Source organism: Bombus vancouverensis, chromosome 3 (genome assembly GCF_051014615.1).
Source record: "Bombus vancouverensis nearcticus chromosome 3, iyBomVanc1_principal, whole genome shotgun sequence".
In the NCBI taxonomy this organism is placed as follows: domain Eukaryota; kingdom Metazoa; phylum Arthropoda; class Insecta; order Hymenoptera; family Apidae; genus Bombus; species Bombus vancouverensis.
In genome coordinates, this window is record NC_134913.1 from 20399004 (window position 1) to 20418012 (window position 19009).

At 45.5% G+C, this 19009-nt stretch overlaps 2 protein-coding genes and 1 non-coding gene across 3 annotated transcripts; 2 read left to right on the forward strand and 1 right to left on the reverse strand.

Annotated features, from left to right (window-relative positions):
* The first annotated feature begins 9718 nt into the window (after positions 1-9718).
* On the forward strand, positions 9719-12285 carry LOC117154128 (uncharacterized). Its single transcript, XM_033328824.2, has 3 exons — positions 9719-9951; positions 10693-11023; positions 11092-12285. Exons 1-3 carry the CDS (start codon positions 9885-9887, stop codon positions 11360-11362), a joined length of 669 nt encoding a protein of 222 aa, XP_033184715.1. The 5' UTR covers positions 9719-9884; the 3' UTR covers positions 11363-12285.
* Positions 12286-16034: 3749 nt separating this feature from the next.
* On the reverse strand, positions 16035-16107 carry TRNAM-CAU (transfer RNA methionine (anticodon CAU)). The gene has a single exon. It is a non-coding gene; the product is annotated as a tRNA-Met (tRNA).
* A 289-nt stretch (positions 16108-16396) lies between these two features.
* LOC117154065 (zinc finger CCCH-type with G patch domain-containing protein) lies at positions 16397-18953 on the forward strand. The gene is made up of 9 exons (XM_033328710.2): positions 16397-16566; positions 16701-16925; positions 17025-17105; positions 17173-17313; positions 17469-17611; positions 17677-17855; positions 17927-18196; positions 18263-18442; positions 18537-18953. Exons 1-9 carry the CDS (start codon positions 16516-16518, stop codon positions 18830-18832), a joined length of 1566 nt encoding a protein of 521 aa, XP_033184601.1. The 5' UTR covers positions 16397-16515; the 3' UTR covers positions 18833-18953.
* Positions 18954-19009: the final 56 nt, after the last annotated feature.

The window sequence follows — 19009 nt, forward strand, 5'->3', positions numbered from 1 at the left end:
TGACAATTGCACGTAGCAAGCAAGCATCCTCCCTAACAAAAGCGTGCCTACCGGTCCTCGTTTTGGCTATCTCTCTCCGTCTCCTTCTTACTTCTCGTCTCCGCTATTGTTCCCTTGCTACAGCAACGAGCGTCAGCGTCAGGTAACGAGTAACGAAGCGTCCTTCGTGCCTCTCGAGATATCGAGACAGCTAGCCCGAAACGTTCTCTCGAATACCGGATAAGAGTAAACTTCTAGAAAACAACCGCAACAAGACCACCGAAGATTAAGTCGTTGGAAAACCACGCGAACGCTCTTCGATGCGAAACGATCATGCGACGCGTTCATCGGCCGTTTAGTTCTTCGAATTTTCTCCATCGATCGGGCACGTTCTTTCGTTGGTAGATATGGAACGTAGAATTCAGGCACGTGTACGAAGAAAGCGACGAGTGCTTCACGAGTGTTGCTAAGATTCGGCACACGGCTACTTAGCGGCGACAGGTCATCTCGCAATCTCAACGAAATTCTCCACGTCGATGTCATTACGCCTTTATTGATAACGATCGAACGCGAATCAAACGTTTTCCAATTAACTCTGTTTATCTACTAAGTCTTAGCGTTCGATAGCTATTTTCGAGAGCCATTATCACCGACCGGCAGTATCGCGGCAATTTATAGACAACCGAGTTACAAGCAACCGAGTATCCGTGCAATTACCGGCGAACATCCGTAATTATTTTAATGATCGCCACGAATCGATAGCATCGAAAGTCTGGCCGACGAGTTTCGATCTACGAAACTAATTTAATTAGTGCTTTAAGCGCGATGCACACGGTTGCAGATAGCGGAAGGGTGATGGTTACCGGCGAGCGAGGTGTCGAGGATACAGGAGGTCAGGCTTTCACGATAAAGCCATTAACGGTACAATTAGCCGTACGCTGAAATTTTTAATAGAGAAGCGAGCCCCGTGAAAAGATTTCTACCTAATTTCGCGAGAAAGGGTGAAAGAACGAAGGAAACGGGAAATCCTCGGGTCGAACGCGGTAGAGACAGAGGAGCCCGTGGAATTGCACAGAAGAAAGGAAAAAAAACGAGCCGAAGCCGACTACGCGGAGAGTTACTCGCCTCTCATTTTGCTCGAGTGCACTCGCGAACGGGGAAACATTTCAATTAATTACTGCGTAATTAAAATATGAAAAAGTAGTCATTACCCCGCGTTTCCACGTCGGTTACTTGGACAACTTTCCTGCTTGTCGCTCCCCTTTCCCTGGTCCTTTCCGGTCTTTCCTTTCGTTCTCCTCGGCATCCATTCGGCAAGAATCGCTTCATCTTCCTTCCGACACGTTTGTTTCTCTCGTCTTTCGTCGCTCTCCTCCTCGTCCCACCCTTTCCGCGATCCTGACTTTCGGATATTTCATTCTCCCGTTTCATTTTCCCGACACAGATAATCCGTGGGCGAGCGCGCTCGCGCGAGTGTCGCGTCCTCGTCATCACGGGCATTAATTATGCACGTGTCAGGTAACCTCCGAGTGGTTACCGAGTAAGCAGCTTGCCAGACGCGCGTCGTGTGCATCGTGTACATGCAGAAGTAAACACTTTTCCGAGACGTACTCACGCTTGACCCGTCACCGACGAACTCTTCGTCGACGATCCCGAGGCGATCTAACCGCGTCGCGTCATCTTGCCTATAGAGGTTTTCATAGAAAAACGCCAAGTTTTTCCGAGAAAAATGTAACCGGTCGAAGTACTCTTTGGCCGACCGATAAGAAAAATTGCAACGAATGGTCAGCGGCTCGTTCGGCAGCGGCACGGTGGACTAAGCAAACCATGGACCGAAGGGGATCGGAATATCTCGATCTTATTCAACCTGTCTCTTGACTTGTATCCCGCGAAGGTAAACAGAATCGCGTGAGCGGTAAATTGTAAAAAGTGAAAGATCGCATCGACTACGCATCGAAACGTGGAAAATCGGTGTTTATTCGCGTATGCGTGTATACGAGCCGAGACACGGAAGAGCGCGTTTGCATGGTATTCTGTTGCAACATAATAGCATCGAGCAAAAGGGGTCGAGCTGTTGCGGATGTGAAAATAAGCCTTAATCCGTTGTGTTAGCCCTGCCGTGAGTAGATCGCTCGTTCCGGAGAAACAGGAGTGGCTCGGTCGACGAGCCCCCGCCTGCTACACGGTGCTAACTTTTCAATCTCGGTCGAATAATCCGTCGGAAAGCCCCGCGGTTACCTCGGCAACGATCTGGCCTCTCATTGGCCCGTCGGTATTCTACCGACTCTCTCTCCCCTCTTCTCTTCACCCTTCTCTCTATCTTCTTCCAGGCTACCCTGCTGTTATCCATCTTTCGTTCCATCACCCTCTTCTAGCGATGGGACTAATTCCATTAGCGTTCGCAACCTCGTTGTCACCACCGATAGTGTCACCACCTTCGGTGTAGCGCACCGTTCTTTTTCGCGTAACCTCGTCCAACGAGAATTAGGATAAAAAGTTGCTCTCACGTTATAAAAATATACCACCTGGATCGTCTGAATCTCCAGGAAATACGATCGTCGAGGAAATCGCAAACGCTTTAAATTTCTCCGAAATCGAACGCGATTCTACGCCAAGGTACTGCAAACACCACCAACGTGCAAATACTATTCGCAAAGTCCATGTTACTCGCGAGAATGTCGCATCCATCGCTATCCCTTTCTCCCTTCATCTATTTCGCTTCAACTTGCTTCGCCTATCTCTTTTCAGCATCTGGTATTTTACCTATCTTCTGCTGCCTGGGCGCTTCGTCTCTGTTCGCCGTGTTAGCATCCATTCGTCTCCGTTGGAGCTTCCTCTCTCGGCTTCTCACGGCGTTTCGCTGACTCTCTCCGCAAACTGCAAAGCCACCCCCTCCGTTGGTACATACCTAACCTTTAGTCACTGGTTCTCCTTGCTCCTACCGACCGGCACTCCCCGGCGCACTTAGCCCCGTGGTTAACTTCAATGAGCGGATAACAAGCCACCCCTCGACTTTGCCCTGTAATATTCGCTCGTATAAATGGACCCGCGGCTTTGTCAAATCAACTGTCGTTTGTAAACAAGCAACCCTCTCACGGCATCGATGCTTGCCGCGCGAATCTACACCGTCTTCGTGGTATCTTCGCGACGCCCTCCCGACGCACTCCCGACGCGATTTTAGTGCCCATTGCCTAGCGCCGTTTCTCCTTTGAGACCGTTTCCTAAAGATCCGAGATTCGACCTAGGAGAGTCGCCTAGCCGCTATGGTAGTTCTCTCCTGCCGTTCTTTTCTCCTTTTCGATTTCACTCGTTTCGAGATCGCCGCCGAAACTAGGCGCTATGAATCGAACGAACGATGGGAATTATCGGAGAAGAGCGTTCTCCCTGATACGTTTGAACGCGATCCGAACACGAAGGAAGCTACGATTATCGAACGATTCCAGCTATTTCCCTATCTTTTGATACGCGAAATTAACGAACGATTCGAGGACCCGCACGAAAATTCACGGATTATTAATTTAAAGAGAAGAATTTTCTTCGTTTAATATGACGTGACGACGAATTATTCGTATTCGTTGCCGGTCTCGCGAGAGCATTCTCGTTTAATTCCTTAACGAGAACGCGGACGGTTTCGTTGGAATCTCGTTACAACGAGAGAAACGGGGGATGTTCTGCCGGCAACGAGGGACGTTCTGCGTCGTCTCGCCGAGTCCCGAGCATTACCGTAACGTAAACGAGCCAATCAGCTGTCTTTGTGCCGGCAATCATCCTTTGATTACACGGCACTTAGCTCGAAAACAGGGTCGCGATTCTATCGGACGATCATTTTCGTCTTTGACAAAATAGCAGGGGCTTTGGATAAATCGCGTAAAAGCAACTATCCTTGAAATAACTCGTGCACGAGCTTAACTTGGCAACTAGAAACGAAGTAAGCTCGTTAAAAAGCGTTACGAAGGTTAACTCGTCTTATTCTTTACACGTCCTTGAATCTATGCAAACGCGAAGGAACAGCGAGCGTTAGGAAAAAGTTCTCGCTGAAATAATAATCGTTGCCGTAGGCTGGAAAAAAAAGAGGATTTTTGTGCTCGGTGGAATCGCGGCGTTCGCCATGGAAACACACGCGTCGAAACTCGAAAGTGGCCATGGGGTAAGAGTGCCTTGTACGAGGCACTGAAGAGTCCGCAGTTATAGGAGGCGAACAAACAGGGCCGCCTTTCAATCGTAATTGGAACCGCGGGAGCCTGACCAACGTCCGTGTTCAAGCACTCTTTTTCCCATAACCATCATTCTTCGAGAGTGTCTCCTGCTCTGCGCGAAAGAAGAAACACAATAGGCTGTATACCCAGCTACGGAATTCTGCCGAATTTTCCCCCGTATACTTCGACAAACTTTCCAATTGTTTCTACTTAGCGAATCGACATACGACGTTTCTTCGTCAACTTCTCAAATTACCGACCTCCAAACTACTTCACAAAGGATACAAATTCGACGAGACTAATTAAGCAAACTACAATATGTAGGAGTACTCGTTTGAAGCAACGATTATACCTTGCTGAGAAAATATGTGGTATTTTGTGTTCGCGTTCGCGTTTAATGTAACAGAAAGGCGGGTAAATCGCCGAGCTTCTGATTCTTCTTTTTGTCTCTGAAATAACGCGCCTCGGTGTCTTGGAAACGTTGCGGAGCGTTGTTAGTGAAAGACGTATAGAAACGATGAGAAGCGGCTGAAAAGGAGGGTACAAATAAATGCTGATACATTCGAGGAGAAACGAGAACGTATACACCGAGCCCTTTTACCGTCTTTAATCCATGGTCTCGTAGAAATGGACCAAGCAAATACACCCTACCGTCTTTCATCTTCCCTTTTATTCGCGTACATTTTTTCTCGAGAGGAAAACACCACGAGAATCAGTCTTTATACCATTGGTCGAGCAGCTTAAGAATCGACCGTTCTTGCGATTTAAAAAAGATGCTCGAGCAGGAAAAAAGAAAGATATAGACGGTAAAACACGCCGGAAGCAAGGCAGATCCGATACGTGGAAACATCGAAGCATCGAAGCATCGAAACATCGAAACATCGAAGCATCGAGTAGAATTGTTAGTCGCTATAAACAGAGTCGTTCGTTTCGATCACACCCTTTTCTTTCTGAATGGAAAACGAGCTGGCTTCCCTCTCGTTTTTCGCGAATACGGCACTGGACGATGCTGCTCCGCGCGCAGAATATTCAGATCGACAGTTATATTCACACGCGTGGTCGCACCTCAATGGATTTTGCTTTTCCCGCGATTGTTAACGATTTCGAAGCCCTCGCGGCATCGTGGTTTTGATCCGCCAACCCCTTCTACCCCTCCCATCCTGGACTCGCGACTCGCTCTTCGGCTCTCACTGTTCTAAATCGCTTCACCGTGATCCCCTTCACTGTTTTTTTTATCCGTATTTACCAATTCGTCTCGACTCGATCGCGACTATCTATTATTGATAATCATTCGGACTCGGTAACTTTCGCCGGATAAAACTTCGCTTCGTCTCGCTCGCGCCAACTTGATTCACACTCGCGCACCTTCCACGGCAACGAAACCTTTTCTCGAATAATTACGACGCTTTGTTCTGCCCGGCGCATCCGATATTGTGTGAAAAGTAATCGACGCGCGAATTTTAGTAGATAAGTAGGCTCTCGTAGGAAGATACAAGAAACTTTTTATTAAATACTATCGGGAAATAAAAAAAGATGAAAGAAATTACATATTATCGTATTGTAACGGTAAAACTTTATTCCTACGATAGATTCTGATATCGCGGAAACATGATCGAAGCAACACGTTGGTATCAAAAATTATCGAATCGTAAGTGCGCCACTAGGTAACGCGGACCCTTAAGTCCCAATAAATGTTTCTCGTAAGTAGTCGTTTCATTGGCTTCGATATTATGTACGTATAATTCGTTAAGAGAACAAACAAAGATAATTAAATACAATTCAATAATTGATTAAAAAAAAGGTATACATCGTAAAGATATACTCGTCAATGTGCAGATAAATGCGAGTAAAATAAGTAAGACATAATGTAATTTTCTTCCGTCGAGGAGAATGGAATATTTAAGAAATCTTCTTAATTCATAATTTTACTTCTTTCTTGCATTTAGATTCCTCGCATATTTTCTCACATTCTGCGTTCCGTTATTTACTCGTAGTTACCGTATATGACGGCTCGTTCATAAAAGTCGTAGCACAGCAGTGCCAGTCTGGTATAAGTTGCTCTTTTATTATCGTCGCTATTAAATTTCTGTATTGCATATGGATGCATACGTACATATACACTTATCTAAAAACTGTTATTTTCCTGTTTGTAATACAATACCACTCGATGGTATTTTATGTAACAAGTACCTTTAGTCTCATTAATGATCTAATTTTCTCAATCCATCTCTATCTTTTTTGCTTTTATTGTCACAGTACAAATCCTCGCGAGCCACCGCTGCTAATGTACATATCACGAGTTTAAATACGTGTATCAAACCCACACGATATTAACGATTATTATCGTACGCTCGTCGGATTTACACTTTAATACCAAGATACACGTAAGTCGCCATACACGCTAGGTTATATTTAGTCTTAAATCACACATAGATCGCCAAAAGTATTTGATTCAGCATCGTAGCAATAATAACGTAGGACTTTTCCTTTTTCTAACTCGTACCATACCGAAGACTAACTATGTAATTCCCGTGCTGTATCGCACAATACAGTACTTCAGTGCTGGAGCATTTTGTCTAGCGTACAAGGTTTTTGTTTGTTAACTTTTGTTCGTTATGTTTATTGTAACTCCTTGCAAATAGCATTATGTCTTTTTTTTCTTGGCAGGATAAACGTTCGTTTTCGAAAGTAGAAGATATACCGCAATTAGAACGATTCGGTACGTGTATTAAAATTGGCACGGTATATGCGACGGTACATTCGATCGGGAGGATCGATGATGACGCGCAAAATCTTTTACAATTTCTATCTAACAATTTCTAACTTTTATACAAATAGGCGATGATACACTTTTTACCAATAAATCTGTATATTTTTTATACCGCTGTATACGCATTACGGTACGTATTACGAGATTAAACGAATCAAAGCGTATTATTTGCATAGCTATTACGTACGTCGTTCATTAGGTAATCTCGATACGCAGCGGGAAGTGTAATTGAACGCGTTTCTATCTCTGATCTGTGAGCGTTCCCCCACAAGATCGGAAAGACAAATTCACCCCGAATCGAATCCTATTTGTCCAACACGGCCAGAGGTGGCTGCATCCAGATGAAATTTCGCGTCCCAAAGGGGAACAAATATTGCAAATTACCGATAACAATCAGCCGACAAGGGGCGGTGATTTCGAGGTAATTCGAATCAAACCCTCCGCTCTAATTTCCATTGATTTATTTCCGTTGTCTAAATCGCGACAGATGCGATCAACCGTGCTACTCTCTTGGCGCAAGAAATTACTCGGTTAAAATTTATACAGTGCCCTCGTTAATCACACACACACACGAACATACGCGTACATATAATCGACGACACAGTTTCAGATTCGATAATTAACACCTCTGAAGCGAGATATCGGGGGAAACAGGGACGATTGTTATTCCAATTCGATCGAAGGAAGCTCGGTGTCGCGTTAAAAATCGTCCGGCGAAGAGCCGCTAGTCACCAAAATTATCACGAGCATCTTTGTTTTCGCAGCTCAACGCCACTCGATTTATCCCGCCTTCATGCATTTATTCCGGCGTTTCCGCGATTCCGAGGTCCTTTTTCAGCGAGCAGCACGAAGAAGACGGCCAGCCGCTTTGCTGCCCCTTGAATTAATTCCCTGCATACGTTAATCTTAATGAATTCACAAACGCGCCCCATCGTGTCCGACTCTAGGGGCACATCGGCGAGGGTTCCGCTTACAGGTGCCAGCACGCAAACTCGAGGCCACGAGGCGAGCCATTAAAATACCAGCCTGTATACACGCCGACTCTCCTTCTTTCTGCACGTCGCATTTATGCGACGCCACGCGACGTCGCGTTGCCGAAAATTGCACGACCGCCTCCCCCCCGTTCTTCTTACGTTTCGTCACCGGTCGATAGACTAAATATTTATTTATATACTCGTTATAACGAGACCCTTTCGGACGATATTCGAAAGAAAGATGACTTTAAACAAGATATCGCGATAGTTGTTGCGACTGAAAAGCACTGTGACTTATTAAAATTTATTTTTAACGGAATTACAAAGACGCGAAAGTGCATAGGAAAAGAGAGATCGAGGAGAGACGATGGAGGAGAGATTCGGGGAATTCGTTAATTAAGCAATGCGAAAGGAATAGAAGGTTGGCGTGCTATTTGCGGATGTAAAAGGGCTGGCCGTGTACATAGGTGCGGCACACCGCGTGTTTTTATTCTAGATCGACGAGAATTCAGCGTGGATGATTTTGCAGGACGCGAAATATTTAGGTATAGAAAGCAGTAGATGCGGGACCATAGAGTCGCAGGAATACCACAGGAAGATAAGTAGCGACGCGGTGAATAGACTAACGGGGCGCTGCAAAAGCCGAGAACGAAGAAAAGGGAGTGAAAGGGGATAGGCGGTGTCGAGGATTGGTGGTTTTATGCATCATGCATATTTACGCTCACATACTAGCTGTAGAAGATGACGAAGCGGGCCGGCGAGGGTTCGGCAAATTGCGAGCACCGTATTTATGCAAATGCCTGCGCATTCGCGTTGCACCTTGCGCCACCTTCTTTACCGATCTTTCGCCCAGCAAATTGACTTCGTTAGAATCTGCACCGAATCTTGCTCGAATTCTATACGTTATCGGAGGAAAAAAAAGGAGCCACAAAGGGAGAAGGAAGAGGGAAGGATAAAGTCAACGAAGAAACGGAGAAACCACAAAACTCGGATGGATAGAAATATCGCGTAGAAAAATGGAAAATCGCGTTGCCAGATTTGTTTGGGATTTTCGTTTTTTGCGGGCGGTGTTGACTCGCGGCGCGGAAAAGCCAGAGCCGGAAAAGGGAAAAGGGAGCGCAGAGAGAAGGCGAGAAAACGCGACCGTTAAGCCGCCCCCGGGGAGAACAATCACGATATCGCGGCGAGCGACGCGTTCTCTATACCAGGAGAAACGTTTCACATCCAATTTGTTCCTCTCGTTTCGCGGTAATCGCTCGCCAATGACTTTCTGCCCCTCGTTCCCTCCTTTTCGGAGTTCGATGCTCGTCAGGCCGTACGCTTTTCACGAAGCGTGCACCGAGATCCTGCCACCCACGAAGCCGTTCGGTTCTCGTTGCACCTCGTCCGTGTGTTTCGTAAGGGTTGTCGCTGGAGCCAACCCCCTTTGCGCAAGCCGCTTTTCATCGACCAATCGACGTCGAGCCGTCGCGACTTCCACCCCTCGACGTCGAGTTAGCTCGACCAATCGGCTAGTCGCCGCGGACACGGTACGGGGGTGGCGTGGCGCTACCACCTCCAAAATGGCTGCGAAATCGCGCGAGCATTAGACAGTCCGTTCAAAATAAACGGGCGGATTAATTGGAGCGGGGTGGCGCGGGGCTCGTTCGACGCAACCCCAGGCCTAACCCGCGTGGTAACTCTTCCTCCACCCCCACCTTGATATTCAGCAACGTGCGCCTGTCAAGGAGTATGACGACGATACCAGGCTCGGACAGGCACATCCGGTCATCCCCCGTGATCCTCGACGACGCAGAACGACGCCGAGCGTCCACACGTTAGCATGAAACTCGACTCGTCCGTAACTGAGGTGTTCTCGCGCCGACAAACGTTTCCGGCTCAGCTGGTTCGCGCGATCCTCGTCCTCTAAGCGGAATCGTCGTTTCCCACGGTCGTTTCGTTCGTTTTTCTCGTCAAGGTGTAACGATGCAGGAGCACAAATCGTTTCTTATAAGGGATCTTCTGGGAGATGTTCTGTCCGAGCGGGTGCACGGTGAGTTTAATCGTACAAATAGCCCCTTCTTCGGTCTATAGTGTCGTTCTTTAAATATCATCTGTGTACGCGGAATCTTTGCGCCACGTATAAGTAATCTTATCGTCTTTTTTCTTGCGCGATTTTTCTTCCGGAAAATCGAGATTTCTCGAAGAAAAAAATTAAGCAAAAAAGTTTGCAGCGCGCTAACGAATCCCTGACTCGGTTCGAGGCTGAGTAATTAAAAAGTCAAGATTTTTATTGTACGCGATAGCGGTCGCGTGGCTTGTCGCCAGGATTCTCGTTACACGGTATCCCGCAGAGCGGCCCTATTAATTTTAGCCAAGCGCCCCGACAGGGTAGCGCCCCATTATCCACGATCCTACAGATGGTCCGAGCTGCGGAAGGATTCGTTAGTTCTCGTTAGTGCGAATTTTCGTCGTTCGTCGTCGACGATTATCGCGTCCTGCTGCGTCTCGACGCCTTTATTGGCCAATCACGATCGGACACCGACCGTTCTTGTAATTGAGATCGTTTACCGTTAACCAAAAGCAATCGCGATCGTCCGATCAGCCGAGGATTTGTCGGCATTGTTCGCGTAATAGGCTTTGAATCTATTTCTCGGCTAATGGGAACGCAGCAGAACGCAGATCGATTGGAACGCAGATTGGATCGGATTTCGTGGAATTTAGTTCGCCTAACAACTGGCGCGTGTGATTTGACTCGTGCACGCGCGTACAACTAAACGTTACGTTGTTTCAGAAGATTCGGAGGACGATTCTGCCGTACATTCCGATTCCGAGGACACGATCGACCCAGGAAGTAGCCCTTGCACCCGACTGGAGAGTCCTCCGCCGGCTCTGTCGCCATCGCCGGCACCAGCGACTTCCGGCAAGTCTTGCGGCACGACGAGCGGTCCTCCAAGCGGCAGAAAGCCCAGAAGAAGGCGAACGGCATTCACCCACGCTCAACTCGCTTATCTGGAACGAAAGTTTCGCTGTCAAAAGTATCTGAGCGTGGCGGATCGCAGCGACGTCGCCGACGCGTTGTCGCTGTCCGAGACGCAAGTGAAAACCTGGTACCAGAACAGAAGGTCCTTTTACTTTTACTTTTACGGCTATCTCGTTCGACAATTCGTTGAAACGCAACCTTTTGCCACAGAACGAAATGGAAGCGACAGAACCAACTGCGACTGGAACAACTTCGACATCAAGCTACGGTGGAAAAGGAGCTGCTCGTGCGAGGAGTAGGACTCCATCATGGCAGCATAGACGCTTATTGTCCGCCTTACAACGCTCAGACCCAAACGCAGAGTCATCCGCCTCCACCGCCACCGCCGCCGGCGCCGTCCACCGCTTCCACGGCCGCGTTTCTCTCCACGGCCGCAGCCCTCTTCCGAAACGTCACTTACGTTCACGGATGTCCCCTTTAACCCGGCCGAACGCCGCGGTTTCAGGATCGTTTCTGCCTTCTGGCCGCCGGCGTCGGCAGCCCTTCTCTCTTCGAAACGTCCGCTTCGGACGATTCCGAACCACCGGTGGAACCACCATCGCCGATGGATCCGATCGGACCTCGATGTGCCCGAACTCCCGATCGTGAATCGCAATGGTTCGCGGCAGTCGCTGTTCTTTTCCGTCGAATTCTTCGGCCTGCGTTTCGCTACATCGGACGTGTACGCGAAAAAAGTCTCGCGACCGCTAGTTCGATCGTATCCTGGTACAAAACATCGCGCGCTGCTACCTCCGATACAGTGAAGTGCGCGTGAACCACGAAACGCGGATGTAAACGCGGTTTCAGGAGTTCTTCGCGACTCCCTTCCTGGGATGGAACTCTTCGAAGATTCCGTGCTCCGCTTTCGAGTTGTTTCCGAGAGCTAATTCCTGCATGCGAAACAGTGTACATATGTAATTACGAAGTTGGTCGGTAGTCGTAGTCGCTTTGTTTTCGTTCGCGACGTCGAAAGGGGAAGGGATGAACGAAACGATATCGGAAATCCAGGTGTTTCGAGGATCTGTTTCCATCGTTCCACGAACTTTCGCCTGTTCCAGTTTAAACAAGAACAAACCCGTAATATCCAGGTTCGGAAACATGTTCCTTTTACTCGGAACGAACGAAGAAATCTAGTTGAGTCGATAGCGAGTCGAATTCCGTAGATGTGTCATAGGATCTTAGGTAACTGTAACCGGGAAACGGGCGAAAACGACGTTTACTAGGACGCGTGCGATGCTCCGCGGTACAACCGTTTTCCCCTGTTTCCCGCAATCACTGGCCAATTTTCACTTAGAGATCTAGTTCGCTAACGTTCACCGCTGATAATCCATCACTTTCTCCAGTTAGTCGACGATTTTTCGTCAACCGATGAATTCTTGTAGATAAATAAATTATTATCGAACAAAAACACCGCCTTGTAATTGTTCCTTTCACGCGCCACGCAGTTGCTTTCGTTTTCAACGATATCGAACAAGATTTTCTCGATTCTCGTCCGTTTTATTTGTTCTTTTCACGCTGTGGTAAACATCGAGTTTACCACGACGAATCGAGAGTAGATCAACGGGGAACGACGGTTGTTTTTCCGTCCGTCACAGACGATATCGCGAAAGAACGTGTGCACACACGGAAACGAAAATCGGGCTTTTTTATTTGGACAAACGGCAACAGTAACGAGCCCCGTATCGGGAAGACCAATTCGCGCGTGACAATGGGCACGTGGCCAGAAACAGCGATTCGCAAACCCCGGCAGAAAGTAATTGGCTGAAACCGATACAAGTCGAGTGGTGCTGGCACTCGTGGCTGGAATTGGCTGGCGGATTTAATTGAACGGAATCGACGAGAAAGAGCGAGAACGAGTATATACCTGTGCGAGAAAGCGTGCGAAAGAAGGAGAAGGACGAAGGAAAAGAGAAAGATCGCGGAGAGAACGGTCGCGATCGTCAGGATGATTTTTTCGCCAGCCGATCGCGGACTCTATCGTTAATTGGAGAAAAAGTGAGAAGAACGAGAGAGAGGGAGGAATCGAGAAGAGGAGAACGAAAAGTGCACGATCTCTTTACACGGATGATTAGACTGCATTAAGCGAATTTCGAACGATCTCGCGCAACGACGTCGTTAATCACTCTCCTTTGGTAGCGTTGGCGAACGTTATCGAAAGACACTCCACGGGAGATCGAATTTCTCTGAAGCGATTCTCTTTGATTTTCTTCGAAATCGAACGGCGAAATCCTAAGAAGTCGCGGTGTATCGCGACGAGATGAATGGAAGCATAATTGGGGGAAAAGGCGCGTGGAAAGTTCAAAGGACTCGTGAAGCGCGCAAGGACGTTTCGTTTGATAAGAAGAAATTGTTGCGCGACGACGACGACGAGTCGTGCAACCGCGAATCGTCAACTTTCTCTCGTCGAGTTGCGCCGCGAAAACGACGAAGAAAAAGGGAAGAGGGAAGCCGGAATGGGAGACGCGCTTCTTTCGGGTTCATTCAGAACGAAATAAACCAGCAGACCTTCCGCGTCTGGACGTCGAATAATAAAAAAGAAAAAACAGAGACACATCTAGCCGAGCGTGAAATCACGCGAGTGAAGGAAGAATTCTTGCCACGTTCGTCCCCCTTTTTTACCTCTTTCTGCTTCTCTCCGTTCGCCGCGAGCTTGCCGTGCCGCGGATGAAGCCGGGAATCTCTCACGCGTAATTACTTCGCTATAATGAATCGGATATTATTCGTAATAATTTCCTGCCACGCGTATTGTCCCCGACGACGTCCCACGAACGCTTCTAATTTCGTCTCTTAACGCGTTCTTAAGTGGACCCGCGTGTCGCCATCACCGCGATACATCTCTTTCAAGAGAAATACCTGCTTCTTCGAAAGCACTTTCGCCTACGAACAGATTTCTGAAACGAGTCTAATGAGATTTCTCAGATAATTGGACGATCGGAAAAATTATAAAATAATTGGTTCGACAAACGAACATAGAATTATCGCGTTATACACATATAGACGAAGATTCGAGTACGTTCGAGTGCGTTTGAATCGTGTAAACGGCCGTAATTTACTCGTGGATCACTGGCTCGATTCGAATCGTCTATTCTCTATTGAAACGGCCGCGATAGAGGATCCTCGGTGAATCCAGTGCAAAGGAGTCGCGTACGCAGGGACTCGAACGAGATATCCTGGGATAAGAGAGAAGTGGCGTCGCGTGCACTCGGCCACGTGCGTATTGTCGTTGAGCGAATCGTGGACGCGCGTGCATACGTGCGTAAGTCGTGTTGGCACTTGGACACGCGCTTCTTATCCCTCTTCGGTTTACGATGCGCGTCTCCCTCCTGCCCGACCGAGAACGGTGTCGTTAAATACTTCAACGGGAGGCCTCCCTGCGTGTCTTCGAAATCGTTCCTGCTCTTACATACACCTTTGAAACCCGCACCCTCTCGCCTATAACCACGTGCCTTTTAACGCGATTCTTCCGATCGGTGATTAACGGTATCTCCGATATCGTTCTACCGACGACGAGCAGAAAAGCACATTCCTTTCTTACGAGAGAAGGCCGAATCGTTCTAGGATACACGGTTATTTCCAAGACTGTGAAAATCGGCGAGATGGGAAAAGACGTAGTCGAGAAAGCAGAACCTCGTTTAAAATGGAAGCAAAGGGTAGGCGCGGATGCCGATAATAAACAAGGACGAGTAAAGGGGCGAGGCGAACGCCGAAAGGAGGAGCGAAATTCTTTAGAGGGAAAAAAAACGGCGGAGTAATTGCTGGAGAAACCGAGGAAGAGAGGGAAATGGAGGAGAGTAGCGAAAAGGGATCGTGGCTCCGTTGGTGGAAGGCAAAAAGCAGAAGTAAAAGGAGTCGACTGTGACGAGGCTAGCGGAGGAGAATGGGGGGAAAGATGGAATCGCAAGAAGCAAGGATGAGCGGAAAAAGAGAGGAGGACAGAAAACGAGAAAGATAAAGGCGAGAGCGATGGAGGGTGCAAGGTGCAGGGTGCAGAGTGTACGCGGGCAGGGCCGAGTGTAACGAAGCTCCGACTTTTTAATTGGAATATATTCAGAAAGCGGAACGCCTTTTCATCGCGGGACTCGATGCACTGAATACGGCCTGAATCAACGCGGAATCAACCGCGCTTGCAACGAGCCTGCTGTGCACCTGCAAATCGGGCCGCGTCTCTGCATTTATACGTAACGGATGCATAGCAGCCGCATAAAATAACCCGCGAAAATGCGGATCCGGCTCTCTTCTCCCGACCAACCTTCTCCACCTCTTCTCCTGTTTTTTTACCACGGCTCGCCGATATCCGCCAACGTATAATCACCCTGAAAATACGATAAGCGCGACACGATCGCATCCTGGTCTACTCGTTCTATCCGAATTGCTTTTCATTCCCCAGTGTCGAAAATTGCTTCTTTTTCCAATATCGTTTCTCGAGAAACTTCTAGGCTCGAAGATTTTGCAAACTGAGAGCTAGACGTTTCTTAAGCAGAGGCCATCGATCTAACTTTTCCAGATTCGAGTAGATTTTCAAAGCAACACGCTATCGTCATTTAACGCGTCGATATTCGTTCGCGTTGCATGGCAGGAACAAGCTAGTCGAACACGATGCAACCGTGCGTCGCTTTCGGTGGATTTATTCCAGCGGAGGGGTCGCAACACCTATTCACCGTGTAAAGATAGAGGCTATGGCAGCTTCAATTTAATGGGCTGTTTGCTTGCAAATTGTGGTATTGCTAAAGGGCAACAAACAATTCACAACTCGTTTTAACTACCGCATTTCAATTCCAAGAAGCCTCAAGTCCCTCTGGCAAGTGTTACATTTACATAATTGTCTCTTGCTCCGTTTCCCGTTCGTAAAACCGCGCGTCTTTACCCTCCACGACGCTTATTTCTCTCGTCAACTCCTTATACATATTTGCTATACACCTTTTTGACAATTTAGTACCTATAAGAGTGTCACTCTCTTAATATTTCTAGCAATTGTTTCCGTCGATCTAAGAGCAACGAAAGTTCTAATCTTCATTATTTGAAAATAGTATATTTTTATTCGTTGTTAATTTCGATTATATCGATATATAAAATAACATAGCATTCACTTTTCTTTCATATTTCAAAAAAATAAATGCCCCGGGTGAGGATCGAACTCACGACCTTAAGATTATGAGACTTACGCGCTGCCTACTGCGCTACCGAGGCTTCGGAAGGGTGGTTTTACTTAGATATTTTTCAGTTATCTTTTTAATCGCGTTAAAATTATGTTAAATACACTAATATTATAAATTTATCTTCTTAACGTTTTGTACTCATCGGTATTACATATGTAAAAGGAACGTAAAATTATACATGTAAATCTCCAATATATGTGACATGTACGTATTTCAAATATCAGAATACGATTCATGGCAATTTGATCAAGATGTCGCCACATAATGGATATTAGGATTTAGGGTCTTTAAACTAGAGCTTTTTAATATTGGTAGTGGTACAATCGTTAAATTCTAGAGTACGGAAGGACCCTGAATGTAAACTGTCAAAACAGTTTTTGTGAGATCTCTTTTTCAAGAACTTCTAAATCAACGCAGGGGTAAGACAATATAGGGTAATATGACAGATACTGAAAGTTTACGAGAAGCAATTGCACAATACGAACAACAGGTATGAATTGCTATTTCATCGACGTTGTACAAGGAAACCGTATAACCTTTCGAATAACTCGTATACCTACTTCATTTTTTAATTAATGGAGTACGCTTAATTTTTCTGTTCTAAATATCGTTTTGCCATACCAGCTAGCTCAAGTTCAAGCGACTTTGTCCGTGACTACGCAAGAAGCGGATAGGGAGAATTTATTAAGTTTACAATCGGACATACAAGAGCTTATTGCTTTAACAAAAAAAAGTCTACAAGGTGTTGAAACTTCTAGCGAAGATTTAGACGACGACGACGATGATGACGATATTGACGATATCGATGATATGGACGATCCGATGGAAAAAGAATATGCCTTATTCAAGGTGATTTTTCTTTCAACGAGCAAATTATTAAAGAAAAGAAAAAGATGGAAACATAAAAGATCCAGCAAAGTAATATTTCGTTCTATATAAATTCATTAGGCAGAACTGGAGAAAACTTCCAACGAATCTCGGAGTAAAGAGCCGGATAAACAAGATGACGGAGCTTCAAATAACATAGAAGTCAGTACGCAAGTATTCTGTATGGCATAGAAATGACACAATTATACGGTGGAAGTTCATCTTGTAGGATGAGTTGAGGCAGCTTGAAGGCATGAAATGTCGAGCTCCCCATGGTAGCAGTTGGGGTGGCATTGGTTATCATAATGCTATGATATGTTCTGTTTATCAGAACGACAGCACAGAAATAAAAAATATGCAAGATATAAAGGTGAGAAAAGAATTAGATCGAAAATTACGATTACATCTAAGTTAATCGCTAATTCCAATGTATCCTTCTAACAAAGTCAGCAGGGAACAGATAACTTCCTTTATCCACATCCATATTATGTAATTCTAAGGATTTATGTATATGCTATTATCTAGGTCAGGGTATTTTTTCTAAATCCAACGCATAAAGAAATGCTTCCGTGTCCTTATTATTTGGATGGGAAATGTAAATTTTCTGACGAAGATTGTAGATTTTCGCATGGAGAATTGGTGCCATTATCTAGTATACAAGAATATAGGTAAATGAATCTGTCGATGTTCGATAGCAACGTACAAAAATCAACAGCATGATATTTATTTGCAGAGAACCAGATTTTCAAAGTATAAAGATGGGTAGTAGAGTATTGGCAAAGCAAAAGAATCAATTATGGCACAGGTGCGTCGTATTAAAAATGCCAGAAAAAGAAGGAGATGTTTTCAGAATTAAATTTGAAGCAAACGGCAATATCGTAGAAGTTTTCTTACAAGATCTTTTACCGCTTGGTACGTATCTTGCAAAGTAATTGTATATTCGAGTTTTATTCTTTCACATTTATTTCACTTTATTGTTACAGACGATGCTGATTTGGAAATGTCAGATACGTCTGAAGACAGCGACGGTGAAAGTGACTCAACGGAGTATCCTAGAGAAGAAACAGTTCATAAATCTCTTCTCACGGTCGAAAGCAACACGCCGTTAGGAAATTGGGAAAAACATACGCGCGGGATAGGTAGCAAATTAATGGCTCAAATGGGATATGTAGTGGGCACTGGTCTTGGAAAGTATTCAGATGGCAGAATAGAACCAGTTGAAGCAACGGTACTACCAGCTGGTAAATCTTTAGGTATGTATATTTTGTATCATTGTTTCTATATATAAATGCTTTGTATATGAAAAAATGTGGTTTTAGATCATTGTATGGAATTGCGAGAAAATGCCGGAGGGGATGAAAATTTATTCTCCGTAGAACGTAGAATGCGAAAGCAACAACAGAAGTTGGAACAGCAAAGACAAAAACAGTATCAGAGGGAAAAAGAACGAGAAGAAAACAATGTGTTTAATTTTATAAATGCAACCTTGGGTGATAAACGTACGTCTAAGAAAATTTTATTATCACTAGATATTATCTCTACCATTTATTATTTATCATTTGGTGTATGTTATCTGTAAATAATTTTTTGCAGCTAAATCGGACGCAAGAAATATTTCAAAAGGTAAAAGTAGCCTTAAAACAGAATCAAATCGACAGCTAAACGTAGCAAGTTTCCAAATTGGAGAAAATATTTTAAGACTGGAAAGAGAATCGGCAAAATTGAAAGAATCATTGTCGAGGCATACAAAAGGAAGTGTTCATTATAATAATATTGTAATGAAGTATAATGAGAAACAGAAAGAACTTGTTGGTTTAAGAGCATCTGAAAAAAGTATTGCTGCCGAACAAGATCAACGAAAAAACAGAGCTAAATTATCAATATTTTGATGTACATACATTTACAATTTTAACTTTCTACAAAAAGTTAGCTTATGTATTGTATCTATTAATTATTATGTGTAAAAAAAATATAAATAAATAAACCTTATAATATAACATTAATTAATAATTTTTGCCTATCGTATACGATTAATTTTATATCTCTGTAGTAATAGCTATATGATT